The following is a 16,604-nucleotide window of genomic DNA, read 5'->3' on the forward strand; positions in this document are numbered from 1 at the left end:
GTAGACTTGCTACACATACCTGGCACGCTTCTGCAAGCTTTATTCTATGACAACTTATGGCTTCAGTAGCACCCTGTGAGTGTAAGGGTTGTTTGCTAGAAAGACATCCACAACTTGAAAATTTACTATGCACTTCTCTACTAATTCACAAGCATGGGGGACGTGTATGCTGTTGCGGACGCATACATGTGATGCCAATTTTCCTCTGCAAAGTTCAATGCAAAAAAGGCCCATTCATATCACCCAAGGCTTCCTCATCAACAACAACTTCCTGCTCATCAACCTTAATCGAGAAGCGAGCTGCAAGTCCCAAGCGCACTTCTCCCCCCCCCCCTCCTAAGAAAAAGTTTTTGGTGAGAGACTATTCACATCTTCTCAAAGAGTTTGAGGACTGATATTCTTTCTTGAGTTAACTCTAAAAGGTGAGCTAACAACCGTGTTTTTAATCATAATCATTTTCATTAGTTTTCAATGTAATGTATAAAGACAGTTTGTTTAACTCTGATATAATAACTTTTGTTTTAAAACAAACAAAATGGTAAGAGGCACACGAACAAGCAGCCGTGCCCAAACATTAGCAGCAAGGAAAACCATAGTTACATCACCATCAGACAACATGCTCGGAGCAACAGGAGAAAGAAGAAGTTTCACTCTAAAATCAATAAAACACCACCTCTGGCGCTTCAAACAAAGGCAACATTTCCCAAACCCTCACCTCCAACATCACCCACTCCAACCAAGTCAATAGATGACAACAACGATGAGCAAACAAAGGAGATAGAAGCTACACAACCATCACAACAAAAAAGGCATACAACTCTTTCATGGACAACTTAGGACATGGCCAAAGCTCTCCGTGCTTGTGACCAAGGTCTCTCACTGCACAAATGCTCCATGTTGTATGGGATGAGTAAGTCTGCAATAATCAATTGGGAAGAAGATCGAACCCAAAAGAAACAAAAGGGCCCTCCTACCATCCTCTCGGAAGAAGAAGAAGCTTTGCTGCTAGAGTAAATATTCAAAAAGTCTCATTCAGGTTATGGGGTAGCTATAGTAGATGTAAAGTTGAAAGTTGAGAATTTGTCAAACTCGGGAAACACTCTTCACCAACGGCATTCCAAGAAGGAGTTGGTGGGATGGTTTTCAAAGGCGACATTCGGAGCTTGTATTTCGAGTTTTTGAAGGTTTGGATCAATCAAGAGCTACAAGGTTTCACCCAGATATAGTCAAAAGTCTCTATGAGAACTTAGAGAAGCTTTACTCAGAAAGTAGCTATCCACCTACCAACATATGGAATGCTGATGAGACAGGATTTCAAGGATCATGAGATAAGGGAATGTAGATTCTCGCAAGGAAAGGTATGAGGTCAGTGTATGGCCTCACGTGTGACTCAAGGGAGTGGCTCACCGTCTTATGTTGCGTCAATGCAGCCAGACAATCCATTCCCTCTTTCTACATATTCAAGGGCAGTCGTATGATTGGCAACTACATCGAAGACTGTGAAGAAGGCGCAGTCATGGCAATGCAAAAGAAAGCATGGATGATTGAAGAATTATTTCAAGCTTGGATTGAGCATTTCAAAAAATGCATAGGTCAGGACATGGGAGTGCAAAATCGACATTTGCTCATTTTAGATGGTCATGGTAGTTACGTGTCACTGGCGGTTGTAAGCAAATCCTATCATGCCGGCATCGACACTCCTACCTTACCAACCCACACTTCACACAAATTGCAACCATTGGATGTCTCTATTTTTAAGTCTTTGAAGGTAAATTTCCGAAAACAAAGACAAGCTTGGCAGCATCAAACAGCTTCATCTCAAGCAAGCAAGAGAGAGCTCGCTGGCATTGCATCATAAGCAATACAACTATCTTTGAATGAACACAACATCAAGGCAGGCTTCAGGACAACAGAAATCTGGCCTCTATACAACACAGCCTACAAATTTGATGGCATGCCATGCATGTACATTAGTACAGAGAGAGAAATGGCAAACGAGGAGGACAATTTGTCTCAGGTTCCAAATGCGCTAATAAGGGAAGACATCGAAGAAGAAGCAGTCCATGCTTTGAACATCATGGCAAACCAAGAACAGCTTGGCAGTGCTCAAGATGGAGGTGGTCAACATGATTACATTCAAGAAGGGTACATAGTCAACACTAGCCACATTACAACCCCGAAGGATCATTCACATGAGTCTTCTCAAACAATTAGCTTCATGGATTTGCTGCGAGAAGAAGATTACAGTTTAGAGATTCACATGCAAGATGCATGTGAAGCTGCAACAAATGGTAACATACCCACTGCACTACACTATCCAAACCATGTACAAGATACGACAAGCGATGCAAAAGAGGGAAAACAGTTGCCAACCCATCAAATTAGGAGATACAACAACGAGAATGGGCATAACAAAGGTAGCCAAAAGGATACCATAGAGAAAGGCCGTATCATTAACCTCTTGCAAGTCCCAATGAGAGAAGCTTCAGTTCAAAGAGCACCTCGAGAGGCTTTCGTTGACTACACCAATAGTCTCATACTCACTTCATCGCAGTACATCGACACTATGAAGGCCAAGAATGCATGAAGAGACGAGATAGCAAAAGCAAAGGAGCAAAAAAAGGTAGAGAAGGAGCAAAAGCGAAGGCAAACTCTTGTAGATAAGGCAACACGGAAACAACAGAAAGAGGATGCAACCCAGGCTAAAGAGTCCAAAAAGGCATGGGATGCACAACAAACTCTTTTTGAAAAAAGATTGCGAGCTTTACTTTGGGAGCAAGGGACCACCCAAGGTTTACTCCTTCGACCGCTACACATAGACCAACCCTACCATGCTCTCAGAAGGAGACTACGAATGGAAAAACTCAGAAGCGCTCGACAACAAGCACAAAGCTAGTTCAACTAGAAAACTTCGTCAAACACTACAAGGCAGATCTACTTAATAGTTTTTTTGGTGGTTTTACTTTAAGTACTTAAAGTACAACTTACTCTGGCACACAGTACTACTGCCATTTTGTAACTCCTGAAGTTTTGAAGTTGCAAAATTCGAGTTCGACTAAAAAACTTCGACAAGCACTACAAGGCAGATCTACTTAATAGTCTTTTTGGCGGTTTTACTTAAGTACTTAAGGTACAACTTACTCTAGCAGGAAGTAGTACTTCCATTTTGTAACTCCTGAAGTTTTGAAGCTGCAACTTACTCTAGCAAGTTTGTCGTTTTCTATCTCTTGAAGTTTTGAAGCTACATGCTACTCTAGCCTTGCCTTTTTGTACCTTCACATACAAGATTTGCAATGTCATCTCCAAATCTAGACTCTTTTAAGTGTTGTTCAGAGACAAGAATACAATGTCAACAATGTCATAGTTTTTTTAAATCAGTCAAACAGTTATCTTAAAGTTAATGCAAATAATATCATGCTTTCCATGGGAGTACAATTGCTGAGTGAGTGAGGAATTCTCACTCACTTCGTCGGTGTCATGACCACAAGTGTTACATGGTTAATGAGAATTGCGATAGCTTCTAGAGCACCCTAAGCCTGCAAAAAAACGAGACATGCGGTAGAAAAAACAAACGTCAAAATTACTTCATGGTCAAGTACCTAACAATTGCTGAAGTTGCTGCTACATACCAGAGTAGATCGAGGCTCCAAAACATTTGTGCATCGGTCTGAACGAATAGGACGAGCTAGAAAGCAAGGCATTGATAATCTTGTCATGGAACAACTAGGATGTGGAGGAAGGGGCTGCAGCATTTGCGGCAGCTCTTGCTTGCTTATGTGGCTGCCCTGAGCTTGCTTTTGTGGTTGTATCGAGTAGGTCAGTACAAGGCTTCATCATCAGCATGAGCTGGTCGTGGCTTTGACAAGGACACGAGCAGAAGTGAAGGGGATTCACACCAAAATGGCCCACAGAGCGCCCACAAACCCTCACAGCTATGCTGTTAAGGAGCTCCTCCTTGCCTGTCCTGGACTTCTTGCTTGCAGCCCCCCTCTTTTAGTGATGCTTCAAATCCGTAATCCCTCTCAATGCGATGCAATCGAGGATGCAAAGCCGTCTCAAGGCCATAAGGGCAGTAACACTAAACACCACCGCCAATGAGCTGCAACCTTGGAGACAGACCCATCGCGAGGATGTGAGACTTGCTGCATGTGACAGACGATCAGTAGGTGAGGATCATTTTTGACTTGCCTGCAAGTTAGACTTTACAAGTGATGTCCTCACAGTTGTGTCCTCAATTTCCTGTGATCGCATAATTGTCTCAGCATCTTGAAATTCCTTAGAACTCAAGTTGCAAGCCACATTGGATCTTCCATGAAAGCAGGGAGTGAACTTCTACAAAAGCTCTGGTTTCTGTCATCCACTAACCTTGGAGAAATACTAAGAATAGGAGCACAAAGATCTGTTATTTAACTGGCTGCTCTAGAAGACCACCAGAATAGTATCGAACTCGGCTGAAACCATACCAGTCTCAACATCATCTTCTAAGCATGCAAAAAATGGAGCCTCCTTCCTTTGACTGATGTGCAAAATAGCAAGGCAGCAACCTTCAAGACGAGCATTGAGAAGGGGGCGAGATGGAAGTTAGGCTAGAAGATGGCGTCGGCACGCAGAAGCTCTGCCCAGCCCCACAGTGACGAGCACATTGTGACGAGCAGTGCCCAACCGAGCAGTGACAAGCACCAGCGTACCACAATTGAAGCACAAGCGTTCAATCGTGGGTGAATTAAAAGCGGCTCATGGGGAAACTGACGCTCAGTTTTGAGTCCCAAGGTGGTTTCCTCGGATATCAGCAGACACGACAGGATGGTTCTCTCGCCAACTCCAACTTTTATTAGCTGGCACTGTTTTGGCACAAATTTACTCCATATGTAGAGGGCCAAGTGGCCTACTAGCCCATGTGTCCAAATGTAGTTTCGGATGACTTTTAGACTAGTTACATGAGCCCTCATCTTCGGCGTCTCTAAACTGGCACCTCTACCCTAGTGAACTTTGCCACTTTACACTTGCAAATGCCAAAAGTGTGTAAATGAGTGTTTTGGGAATACAACACATGTTAAACATGCACCCCAAAAAAACTTAAAGTATAATTTCAAAGCTTATGCGCCAACAAATTGATGTTGCTATCATATTTTTGTTGATGTCATGATCAACCGAACAATATGTCAAGCTCACACAAAATCTTGGAGAAGCTTGCCATGGGAAAGGCTACCTGTTGAGGACCTTTGTTCCCAAAAATAGGGATGCCCAAATCTAGACAAGTATGAACTTGAGGCCAAAGGAAGTTGAGGATATGATCTAAATCTTAAATTACTTAGGTTCTAAGGAAATTGTCATCACACCTATACATCCACCTTATGTCGTTATCCTCCATGTCTCATACACATGCATGCACACTTGTAGGTGCACACAACACACATACAGACGTAGCGCACATAGTTTCCAATATACTTGAGTGGGTGCAAGGATTGCAAGTAGAAAACTTGGAAATTAGGTAGCGATAGGATTAGCAATGAGGTCATAAAGCATGCAACAACATCAATCCTCCTCCCATGGATTGCAAGTAGAAAACTTGGAAATTAGGTAGCGATAGGATTAGCAAGAGGTCATAAAGCATGCAACAACATCAATCCTCCTCCCATGGATTTCAAAGTCAATAACCCTCCACCTCTTGGCCCTATTTAGCAAGCTATCTTACTCTCTCAATATCCATGGACGGTATGACACTCCCTTTGTCATTCATTCCTTGAGATATGTAAATGCAACATGTATAGTAACCCCTCAATCAGGACCATTGAATATGTGGAGATGTGAATCGATGCCCTCCTTTCCAATTACTTTGACATTTATTGACTTCTAGAAGGTGAATCTTTAAGGTCTCCACCCGGTGTTAGAGCAATGAAGCAGGGGTGAAATTGGCCCTACTTAACCATGACCTCATGTGCTTGCTAGTATGATTGGAGGGTGGTGGAATCTTGTGGCACTAAGCAATGATACCAAGTTCTAAAGTGTGAATATTCTATTTCATTAATAAAACTTGGTTGTTTTAGATAGGTTTCGCACGAGAGTATCGACAGAGTTTTTCTTACATCAATAGCTCTTGGCGTGTAGTTTAAACGCTACCTTCATGAAGCTAACTCCGCCAAAAAAGGCAAAGTTGGCAGGCTTTTCAACTCATAACGAGACAAAACTGCTGAGAGTAGAACAACTTTGCCATCTCTTAGCTATCTAGAGGTTCTTTGCGGGCATTCGTGAAGGGATCAACGACGGAGGTTTAATCCGTCGTTGATGGCATTTCATTGAATAAAAAAATTAGGGTTCCATCCGTCGGGGATGCCCATAGAATCTCCGACCTCCCACTCCACAGAGAAACACCCTATCCAATCCAGCTAGTCCGCATCGTTGTAGGGAATGCGAGCCCACAAATGTAAAAACGCATGGTCCAAATCACCGCGCGCTGCCGATCAATAGCCGCTGTCGATCCCTCTTCGGTGCTCCCGTGTCGCTTATACACGAGGGCGGGCATTGAGTATCCATTTTTTTTTAGGGAAAATTACCAAAATACCCTTCTAGTTTGTGGAAATTCCCAAAACACCCCTCAAATTTCAAAAATTCCCAAACTACCCCCGATATTTTGTCCTAAATTCCCAAAATGCCCTTCAAATTTTTCAAAATTCCCAAATTATGCCAGTTTTGAGATTAAATTTCTCCAAAGATAAAAAAAATTGTAGCTTTCCATAAGAAGACTGATTGCCTATCAATACAAGATGCTAAAACTAGAATTTGAGTTGGTTATGTAGGCTCTAGAGACGAATTGCTTCATTATTTTTTAACATAATTGCCCTTTTTGTGAGGTAACTTGTGACAAATTACATGCTAAGCACGCAAAAACGGATCTCGATTCTCAAAAGGAATAAAGATTAGAAAATCTTGAAAAATTCAACCAAAATAGATGCAAGGGTATTTTGGGAATTTCCACAAATTAGAGGGGTATTTTGGTAATTTTCCCTTGTTTTTGGCCTGCCCAAAGGGCAAGATCACTTCTCTTTTTGCTAACTAAAATATTTTTTCTTTTTTTATGGTCATTTTGTGGTTTTTAATCAAGCACCACTTTGTGGCATGATTAAAGTGGTGGGGAATGTGGCCACTATGAGCGCAAAATGGGTATCCTAAGTGGTTGGTAGAGATAGGGATATGGGTTGGCGATGTGTAGCATTTTTATTGGCTTATGATGATTTTTAGAGGGGTGATAAGACACGCTGTTAAGGTTTTCAAGTAGCCCATCATTTGGGTGCGTAGCCACTGCCGCAGAGGGATGGTGAGGTCGAGACGGTTGCTTGGCACTCTTGTGCAAACGTCTTCAAGGCGGTGAGGCCCATAGGGCCTGCCCTAGGTAAGGTCATCCTGCCATCGCCGCCCTTGCGAACTGCCTTGCTGCGCAATACACTTTCGCTCACACAGAGATTCTCTCTCTCTCTCTCTCTCTCTCTCTCTCTCTCTCTCTCTCTCTCTCTCTCTCTCTCTCTCTCTCTCTCTCTCTCTCTCTCTCTCTCTCTCTCTCTCTCTCTCTCGCTTTGCTTTGGCTTATGTGTTCTTCGTGTATCAGGTATCAAGTATGGGGCTTCTACACTATGATGGGTCTGCACGGTGTCAGCCCCGCTACCTTTGCTCGACAGCTTTAGCGTGTGTATAATCCGCTGCTGAAGCTGCCTTTCGATGCCAAGACAACTCGCCCAATGTGCAGAATCAGCCAGCGTGCGTAGATTTCTTTGCTCGCGCATTGGGACTTTCCTCTTGCCGCTTCCACAGGCCTGAGTTTAATGCGTATTTGCCTGTGAACAACATCTCAAGAGCTTGTGTTTGAAGATGGTATTCTTCTGCTTTGGTTGATGCGCATATTCCTGGAGAGCTTTGCATTTACCTTTCGATTCAATGTGTCATGTCTATCTTACTTTGCTTATGCTTTTTTATTTTGTGTTTGTAATCGTTTCGGACTACAGGGCAATGGTAGCTATCGAGTTGGCTGCTGGGACACGGCTGCTGAGAAGAACTGGGACGCAATGCGAGCAGATTTAATTAGGATGTTAAGTTCACTAATTCTGCCTTTAGATAATGTCAAAGTTTACATAATGTTGAGGCTTACATAAAGTTGAGGTTTCGGGTAGGGACTGGGGCCGGATATCTTTGGCTTTGTTTCATGTCCCTGTCTTTATTTATTTACTTCTGCTTTGGTTGTTCTTCTTAGTGTTCTAAGTCTTGAGTACATTCGGATTTGATCATTCTTGTTATCTATTATACCAACCGTCTGGTTTGACTCTGCAGATCTATTGATGAAAGCTTTTCTGGAGTACTTGCACACATGTTGTTGATCTCTAGCCATTAGCTTGGCTAATTGTACAGCTCTAACCATGTTCAATTCTGGTTTGCGGCTGCTAAAGAAGCTCAAGGCTTTTCTTGTATGCACCAGTTGCTAATATGCAGGACTGTTTTCTGATTAAGCTGAGTGACGAGAACTATTTATGTAATCAAGAATTTTACTTTGATCTCTCAGTTTCGCAAGGCTAATCTTGGAATAGTAAAGAAATTTGTCTTTTAGTTTTCTGTGAGCATCTTCGATGCTTAAAATTGGTTATGTTTTTTATATAATTACTTCTTCATGATGATGCGAGATTTAGTAGCCTTTTGATCCCCTACTGTCTTGTCCTTATGGTTAGCTTTGTATGTTGTATGTGTCAAGTTCCTCCGTTGTAAAGTAAAGTATTTTTGTTATGCCTCTTTAGGCAAAGAAACATAGCCTTTTATCTACGACTTACTCTCATTTTAACGGGGATATGCCGTGATGTCTGCTCATTTGCTATTCATCTCTACATGAATAGAGATGGAATAAAAACAGACTGAGCATTAAAACGAATGGTACTATTGGATAAGCTGTGATGATGACCATATAGCCAACTATGGATTTACATCCTTCATGTTGGGTATTCTATTATGAGCTTATGGGATAGGGAAAGACAAATGTCAAGCTTATGAGATAGGCCGAACTTAATTGCTCTTGTACATAATTTTGTTTAGTAATTTCTTATGAAAATATGTTGTTGCTAATTTTTTTTCAAACTTAGTATAGAATTTTTGAGCAAAATAGTCTTTTTGGTATTATAACACATTAAATATTGATCAAAACTAAGAAAATATTATTGTACCGTATCCTAATTTTAATATTTTAAAACAGACAGGTTTATATTATTTTTGAGAAACATGTATTTATTAAAAGATTAGGGTTTTGAATAGAACTAGGTTCTTTTAATGTAGTCAACAGCTTTTAATATTAACAATAATAATTCTAAATTTATTTTTTAAAACTTTTGATAATTTTAGAATCTCTTGAACCAAACACGTCGCCCATGATAAGTACTCCGTCTTGGTATATATATGTTGACTATAATGTCATTTTATTTAGATTTATTGTGAGATATCAACTTACTCTTTTAAAAAGCATAAAATAATTAGAGCTTACTTTCATTGCCACGTAGTCGGGTAATAAAGTTTCCCTCAAAAAACGTGGTCTCTTACTTTGAAAATGTGAAATGATACCTTCTCATTTATGAAAAGATATTGCATCATTTTATTGCAATCTCTCTTGGTCTTGGCCTCTATGCTGAACATGAGGCATTGGCTCTCATTATAGAAACACATGCACTACTCCTCTCCTCTGCCACTCAAGCAGCTCCTATATATATAACTATTCCTTGCACAATATACATATGCTTTTCTTGAGTCCTTAGCTCTTCTTGCTCACAGTTACTTGCAATTCTAGCTTTATATACCTCATACAATGGATACTCCCATGAAGGGTGAGTATGTTAACAAGATTTTATTTGAGCTGTGATTACCTTGAGCATGTGATCTTGAGCATTGACATGAGCATATGTTTGTATATCTTAGTTTTGATGAGGCATTGTCTGAGCCCGAGCGTGTAGAAGCACCTTCCTTGCAAGTAGAGCTTCTTGAGAGTACGAAGTGTAGCACTGCTGCTGATTTTTCACCTTTGTCTCGAAACCCCAATCAAATCTCTGAATCTTCCCCGCACAACAAAAAACTTAGCCCAAGAGGAAAGTTGAACAAAACCTCTTCCTCAGCTATAAAAAAGGCTTTGCTCGCAGTTAGAGGTAATGTTTATTGTTTTTTCTGTTGATTGATAGAGTATCTTGCTCACACAAATGGTTTTTTTTAGGTAAGGCGAGTAGGTGCTTGGCAGATACCTCATTCTCGTCCCCTTTCATAAAAAATATAGGCGAAGAGAAAGATGAGCTAAATGTTGAATCTTTCTCTTGACAGCTAGCCATAACCCCTGCCCTAAGAAACTTAGCTATCTCCGAGTTGTCAGAGACTGCAAATTTTAGATTTTCATTAGAAGGGAAAGTGCTCTGTAAGTATGGTACTTATAAAATACCCAAGTCTAACTTTGGTAGATACCTACGTGCAGACCTCCTTGATAGAGAATCTCGCCATACTGTGACTTTTGTTGTGACTGAGATATACCTCTCAGACTTTATTGAGGCCTTTGCTGTCCATGATTATGTGCGCATCGAGGGGGCATGTGTAAAAAGGGCTGTTGCAAAAGACGGCGGTACCTGCTTGTGGGCTTTGTATGCAGATGCAACTACTTTGGTTGTTAAGGCAGAGCCTTTTGAGTGTTGCCTCTACCTTTATCCAGAACAGAAGATCAAAGAGCTGTTGGCCCAAAGTTCCAATGCCAAGGAGTCTGTGGCAACAGTTGCGTTCATCATCGTCAAAATAGAGAATGCAACTAGAAGTGATGGCACTCCTAGTTTTCGATTGACTATTGCAGATGGTCCGTCAACAAGTGATCGAGCTAGTGTAAGTGTTGGCTAGCCTTTAAATTTATAGTGCATATCTCTTTCCTGAGACTTGTTTTATGGCAGCTTTTGTTTGTCCCAACACGGCGCCTTGACTATCAACTTATGGTCAACGAGGTTAAAGAAAAGGGATTTTACACTTGTGTTGCTCGTAACATCAACGTCTTCAAGCACCTATCGAACACTCTAAGTGTCGTCGATGCTACAATCTTGTGTCCATTGCCTCCTTCATTGGATGATGTCTTTCAAAATTACTTGCATAAACAAGTCTCGAATTTAGGCTTTGGGAAAAAGGTAAATTTTTTATTGGATATCAAATCAAAATCGCTATAATCCTGATTGGTAAATGTGAAATTGGTAGGTGTTTGGAACTTTGGAGATTGTGAGTGTGAATAGCTTGGATGTGGAGTTCTCTTGTGGCACGTGCAAAGGTTTGAATGTAAGCCGCCAAGCTAGCAATCCATTTTGCTACTCATGTGGAAGACAATCTACAATCAATAAGCAACCTGTGTTACCTGCCAAATTATATCCTCAAGATGGAGAGGCTGTTGGTGTTATTTTACAAGGTGCTGTAGTCGACTCCGTACTTGGATTCTCTCATCCATTTCTGCATCTCTTTGAGCAAAGCTTGGTGGATTTAAAATCGTCACTCTTGAACTTTAAGAAGGCTGGTTGGTTCACTATTGACAAGTCAGGTCAGGTTACTGCTTTCAAAGGTGCTTAGTTGTGTTGCTCTTTGTTACGCTATACTTTTTGTGAAATGGCAAGTGATCTCATTTTGTGGGCAGAAAGTAAAAGATTGTACCTTGATCCCATATTTATATGTAACTTTCCGAGCAACAAAGATGTTTTGCTAAGCTTACTTCATCTTTTTAACTTGAGCGTCTCGTTGCAATCTCTTGAGTCCAAAGTAGTTGATGTTATTGTAAAGCAAATAGCATTCAGAAATGAAGACATTTTGAAAATTTGGGTGCAGCCTTGGATCATAAGTCTTCAATCGCCCTCTTTTGATCAAGGAGAATTTATAATCTCTCTCTTGTCTAGTCACCAATCGTCAATGATGTTAAGCGTACACTTGGTTGGTATAATGTGCAGGATGTTTTCTGCTGCGTGTAAACTTTACTTTTACCAAGGTGAGGTTATGTAGGAAGTTCGCTCCTTTGCTGCACATGACTGTCCATCTTCATCCATTTTGTCATCTTTGGTCGTTCTGAGTTTTCATGGTGATTTTTTATGGTTTCTAGCTGGTTTTGATCGACCTAAACGTAAACGATGTGTATGGACTAAAGAGACTAGTTTGTCTCTAGCTTCACTTGTCGACAACCATACTGTTGCTACTCAGCAAATTGCATCTATTTTCTTGAGTCTATATCCCAACACCTTTATGCTTAAGCAAGTCACAACCAAAATTTACAATATGTCCAAGTCATCTCAAAAACATCAAAGAATCTCTACAGTTGCATCTAGTAGAACTTCACAATATGCGAAGATCATCGAGGATACCCCTTCTTTTGATTGTGCTTCATGTGGCTCACTTATGTTTCGTCAAAGTTTGCATGGCATGTCAAAGGTGGAGTTATTGCTTCTCAAAAAAATAAAATCAATCGCGGTAGTTGACGATAAGGTGCTTCGAGTGTGTCACCCGTGCAAGGTCGCATTAAAAAAACAAGAGGAACCACTATTTTGCATGAGAAGAAAGATGACTTTTAGTGTCAAAATATCTAGTGTAGAAAGGTTGAATTTAGTAGAGAGTCGTCTTGTATCATTGCGCATACCATTCGCACAAATTCGAGAACTCAACTTCGAAGGTCAATTTGGTTTACGCGGAAGCATTGTGAATGTAATGGCAGATTTGTCATGAGTACAAAGAGTGTTACCACTCTTCTCTAGTGATCAAGCTTCAATTCTAGTTGAGATAAAGCGTAAGCTTGATTGTGATCATGCCTACTTGAGTGGCATTGTGTGGCCAAATTGTGTACTTCAAGCTTTGGTTGACCTATTGAGCACTTCCTTGTACATTGAGCATGGTGTTTCTATCGATATGTCTTGGTCATCTAGTTTCACAATCTATGTAGATGTGTGTCGCAGTCCACATCAAGAAGATCTTGAAGACGATAATGATTCTACAAACACTTTGGTGCATGGTATCTACTCCGCTCAACAAGTTGTGGACCATAATTCACAAGTTGCAAGTATAGCACCTTGTGAGGGATTCAGCCCTCTGAGCATTTTCGATGATGAATCTTGTGAGGAGTTGTCATTCCCAACATTGTTTTTTGGTCAAAGAAGAAAGTATCATGTGTTGGCGAAGAAAAAATACCAAAAAGTAGCACAATGGGAGCTTAAAAATGTGGATAGACGATTTGCAAGCAACATTGAAAATTTGTTCTTCAAAACAATGAAAATTATTATTGTGAAAGTGCTTGGATCTATATGGGTGCGCTTACGCAAGGGAAAACTCTGTGGCAAACAATTGCAAGCAAAAGATGTTCAAGCTAGCACTAACATAGAGCAGCTGCTTTTATCCGAGCTAAGGTACCACGACTTCCAATCATTACGTACTTCAATCGATTACAAGGTGAAGCTTAAGCGAAACGTTTGTTTGCAATGATTCGTCAATTGGGCCAGCCGACTTTCTTTGTAACATTTTCATGTGCTGAGCAAAGATGGGACCCTTTGAAAAAATGTTTGTGTGCATTGAATCCTCAAATTAAGGAAACAGATTACCCAACCAAGGCCTCATTCATTCGTACACTTGTACGTTCTGATCCTGTAACAACCGCGCGATACTATGTCCATAGATTTCAAGCAATGAAAACGGAATTGAAATGCAACAATGCCATCCTTGGTGAGTTGACGGATTACTTTTTTGCGACCGAGTTTCAAAATAGAGGAAGTCAGCATGATCATGGATTGCTTTGGGTAAAACATGCACCTCTCTTTGGTGTAGCGCCGGATAATGAAACAATACATTTTATATTGCTACCGACAAGAATTTGTTAGAAGAGACTCTTTGAACCGTGCAAGCCCACTACCATTGTAAAACATGCAGAAAACGTAAAAGCTTTTGCCGGTTTGGTTTCCCACGTCCACCCTCTCGAGAAACTATGATTCTATATCTAGCCGCAGTGGCACAAATGGAGAAAAACGCATTGTTAGCCTGCAAAAAGTGCATTGACGAACAATTGCTTGCTCTTGGACATGATTCAAAAGTGTCATATGATGAATGGTTGACCTCTTTGGGAATGACAAAAGAAGTGTATATTAAGTCCCTTTCGGTGAACATCACAGAGCCAACACTACTCTTGAAAAGACATTTACACAAACAATTTCAACAAAGAGTTGTGTAGTCTATGGGATGCAAACATTGACATTCAATTTATATTCAATGGCCATGGCACTGCTACATATTGCACATTATACATGACTAAAAATGATTCGACCACAAGCAAAACAATCAAGCACATATTGCAAGATTGCAAGAAGACAAGTGCGTCAACGTTGGACCGGTTGAAAAAAATTGGCGGTGCTTTGACCAATACACAAGAGATGACATCACAACAAGCCACATACATTTCTCTTTCATTGCCTTTACATAGTGCGAGTAGACAATTTGTGTTCGTCAATGCAGATTTCGAAAGCCAACGCACATTGTTGTTGAAAAGAAGAGCTGCATTGAATACTTTGAATCTTGACGATTCTAACATTTTTTTTGACGATATTGTCACCAAGTACACCCATCGTCCAGACAACCTTGCACACATATGTTTGGCTGATTATGCAAGCAACTACCGATGCGTGCGTGGCTCTACCCGCAAGTCTAGGAACCCTCGAGTGATACGGTATGCTAACTTCATTCTAGAGAAGGATGCAAAGAGGCATTTTCATGAGCTTTGCTTATTGTTCTTTCCATTTATCGGCGATGAAAAAACCTTTGAGACAAGTGTTGATTGTTGGAAAGACAAATTTACCACAAACTATGCAATTATAGATGACAATCGTCAAAAATATTGTAGGGTCGAACTACGTGCAACAACCTCAAACACACTTTCATTGCCCTCATCCTCAAGATCTAAGCCTGGCGAGTCATACAAATATGAGTTGGCACTTGATATTCAACCAAGCAAGCCCACTACGAGATCCTTACCAACATTTCGAAAATTGGCATTGTGTAACGAGGAGTATCACTCACTTGTGTCCAAGTTGAACATCGAGCAACGTTCCCTTTTTGACGACATTATGATTAGAAAGCGCTTGCATTTAACTCAACCAATCCATCTCTTCTTGACTGGCGGTGCAGGAACGGGGAAAACTTTCACTTTGCAAACAATCGTGCAAGGCTTGATTCGTCACTACAATGCCTCACTTGAATTAGATGTACATCTTCCCTCAACATTGCTAATGGCATATACATGAAAAGTAGCTTTCAACCTTGGAGGGACAACGATTCACTCAGCATTGCGTTTGCCCCTTGTCTTCCAACCAAATGTTTCTCTTTCTTCCGAGAGCCTTGCCGAGCTCTCGCAACTGTATAGAAATCTCAAGCTTGTTGTGTTTGATGAGGCATCTTTGATTGGGAATAGACTCTTGCGTATCATAGACACAAGGCTACGATCAATTAAGCACAATCACATAGAGCCATTCGGTGGTCTAGATGTCATCTTCTGAGGTGACCTGTGTCAAGCAAGCCCGGTTCGAGATCGTTGGATATTTAGCGAGCCACAGGATTCTCTGCAACTGCTCTTGCCTTCATTCTGGCTCACCCATATAAAATGCCACGAGCTCACAAAAACAATGCGTCAATCAGATAATGACTTCATTGCCATTCTCAATAGAATACGCAAAGTAAAACACACAACCGAGGATTTGTTGCTCTTGAATACCAACCATACCGACAAGGTCTTTAACAAATTGACAACACCCCATTTATACTTCACCAACAACTTGAAAGACTCACATAATCGACTTGTTTTTGAGGAATTGCCTACTCACGCATACATAATCCATGCGAGAGACAACCACCATAAAACTTGCTCAAAAAACCTAGTTGTTCCAAACAACCCACAAAACACAGCAGGCTTGTCCTCAACCTTGGAGCTCAAAGCAGGAATGATTGTCGAACTTTGTGGTGGCAATATATTGATATTTCTAACGGTCTTGTGAATGGCGCAGATGGAATTCTGAAGCTTGTGGACAGTAGAGCTAACTGCCCTATTGCATGGATAGAGTTTTTTGATTCCTCAACAGGCTGCAAACAACGACATGTGAACCAACACCTTAATACGATTCCCATTGGCCCTCAATGGACACCAATTTTTCAAACAACAAAAGAATTTCAAGTTGGTAAAAATGCATTGAACACTGTCTCTCGAACTCAGTTTCCAATACAAGTAGCGAATGCACGTACTATCCATAGGTCACAAGGCTTGACAATGAGCATAGTAGCCTTTGATCCAACATCAATAAACTCACATGGATTGGTTTACACAGCTCTTTCCCACATCAAAGATCCATCAAACCTCCACATTCTCAATCCGATTCATCCAACTCAAATCAAAGTCCACAAAATTGTGCTTGATGAGCTTGACCGCCTCAACAATGATGCCAAATGGGAGTATTTGATAAAATTTCCATTCGCATACAAACACACACATCATAACATTCAATCATTGAACATCGTTTCTAGTCACAAATATCTCAAACATATCAAAGACGATTTGAATTTACAAG

The 16,604-nt window shown here is 40.8% G+C and overlaps 1 protein-coding gene and 1 pseudogene across 1 annotated transcript; both read left to right on the forward strand.

Moving 5' to 3' along the window:
* The first annotated feature begins 353 nt into the window (after positions 1-353).
* Positions 354-3,176, forward strand: LOC147431773 (uncharacterized). Its single transcript, XM_086493032.1, has one exon. The coding sequence runs from the start codon at positions 1,955-1,957 to the stop codon at positions 2,585-2,587; it is 633 nt and encodes a 210-aa protein (XP_086349158.1). The 5' UTR covers positions 354-1,954; the 3' UTR covers positions 2,588-3,176.
* Positions 3,177-9,922: 6,746 nt separating this feature from the next.
* On the forward strand, positions 9,923-11,598 carry LOC147431774 (uncharacterized; annotated as a pseudogene).
* The last annotated feature ends 5,006 nt before the right edge of the window (positions 11,599-16,604 follow it).

Source organism: Adiantum capillus-veneris, chromosome 21 (assembly GCF_014529385.1).
Source record: "Adiantum capillus-veneris isolate H3 chromosome 21, ASM1452938v2, whole genome shotgun sequence".
In the NCBI taxonomy this organism is placed as follows: Eukaryota; Viridiplantae; Streptophyta; class Polypodiopsida; order Polypodiales; family Pteridaceae; genus Adiantum; species Adiantum capillus-veneris.

What these genes read in the sequence shown, in the direction of transcription:
- LOC147431773 (XM_086493032.1), top strand. Translation starts at nt 1,955, where the DNA reads ATGCCATGCATGTACATTAGTACAGAGAGAGAAATGGCAAACGAGGAG.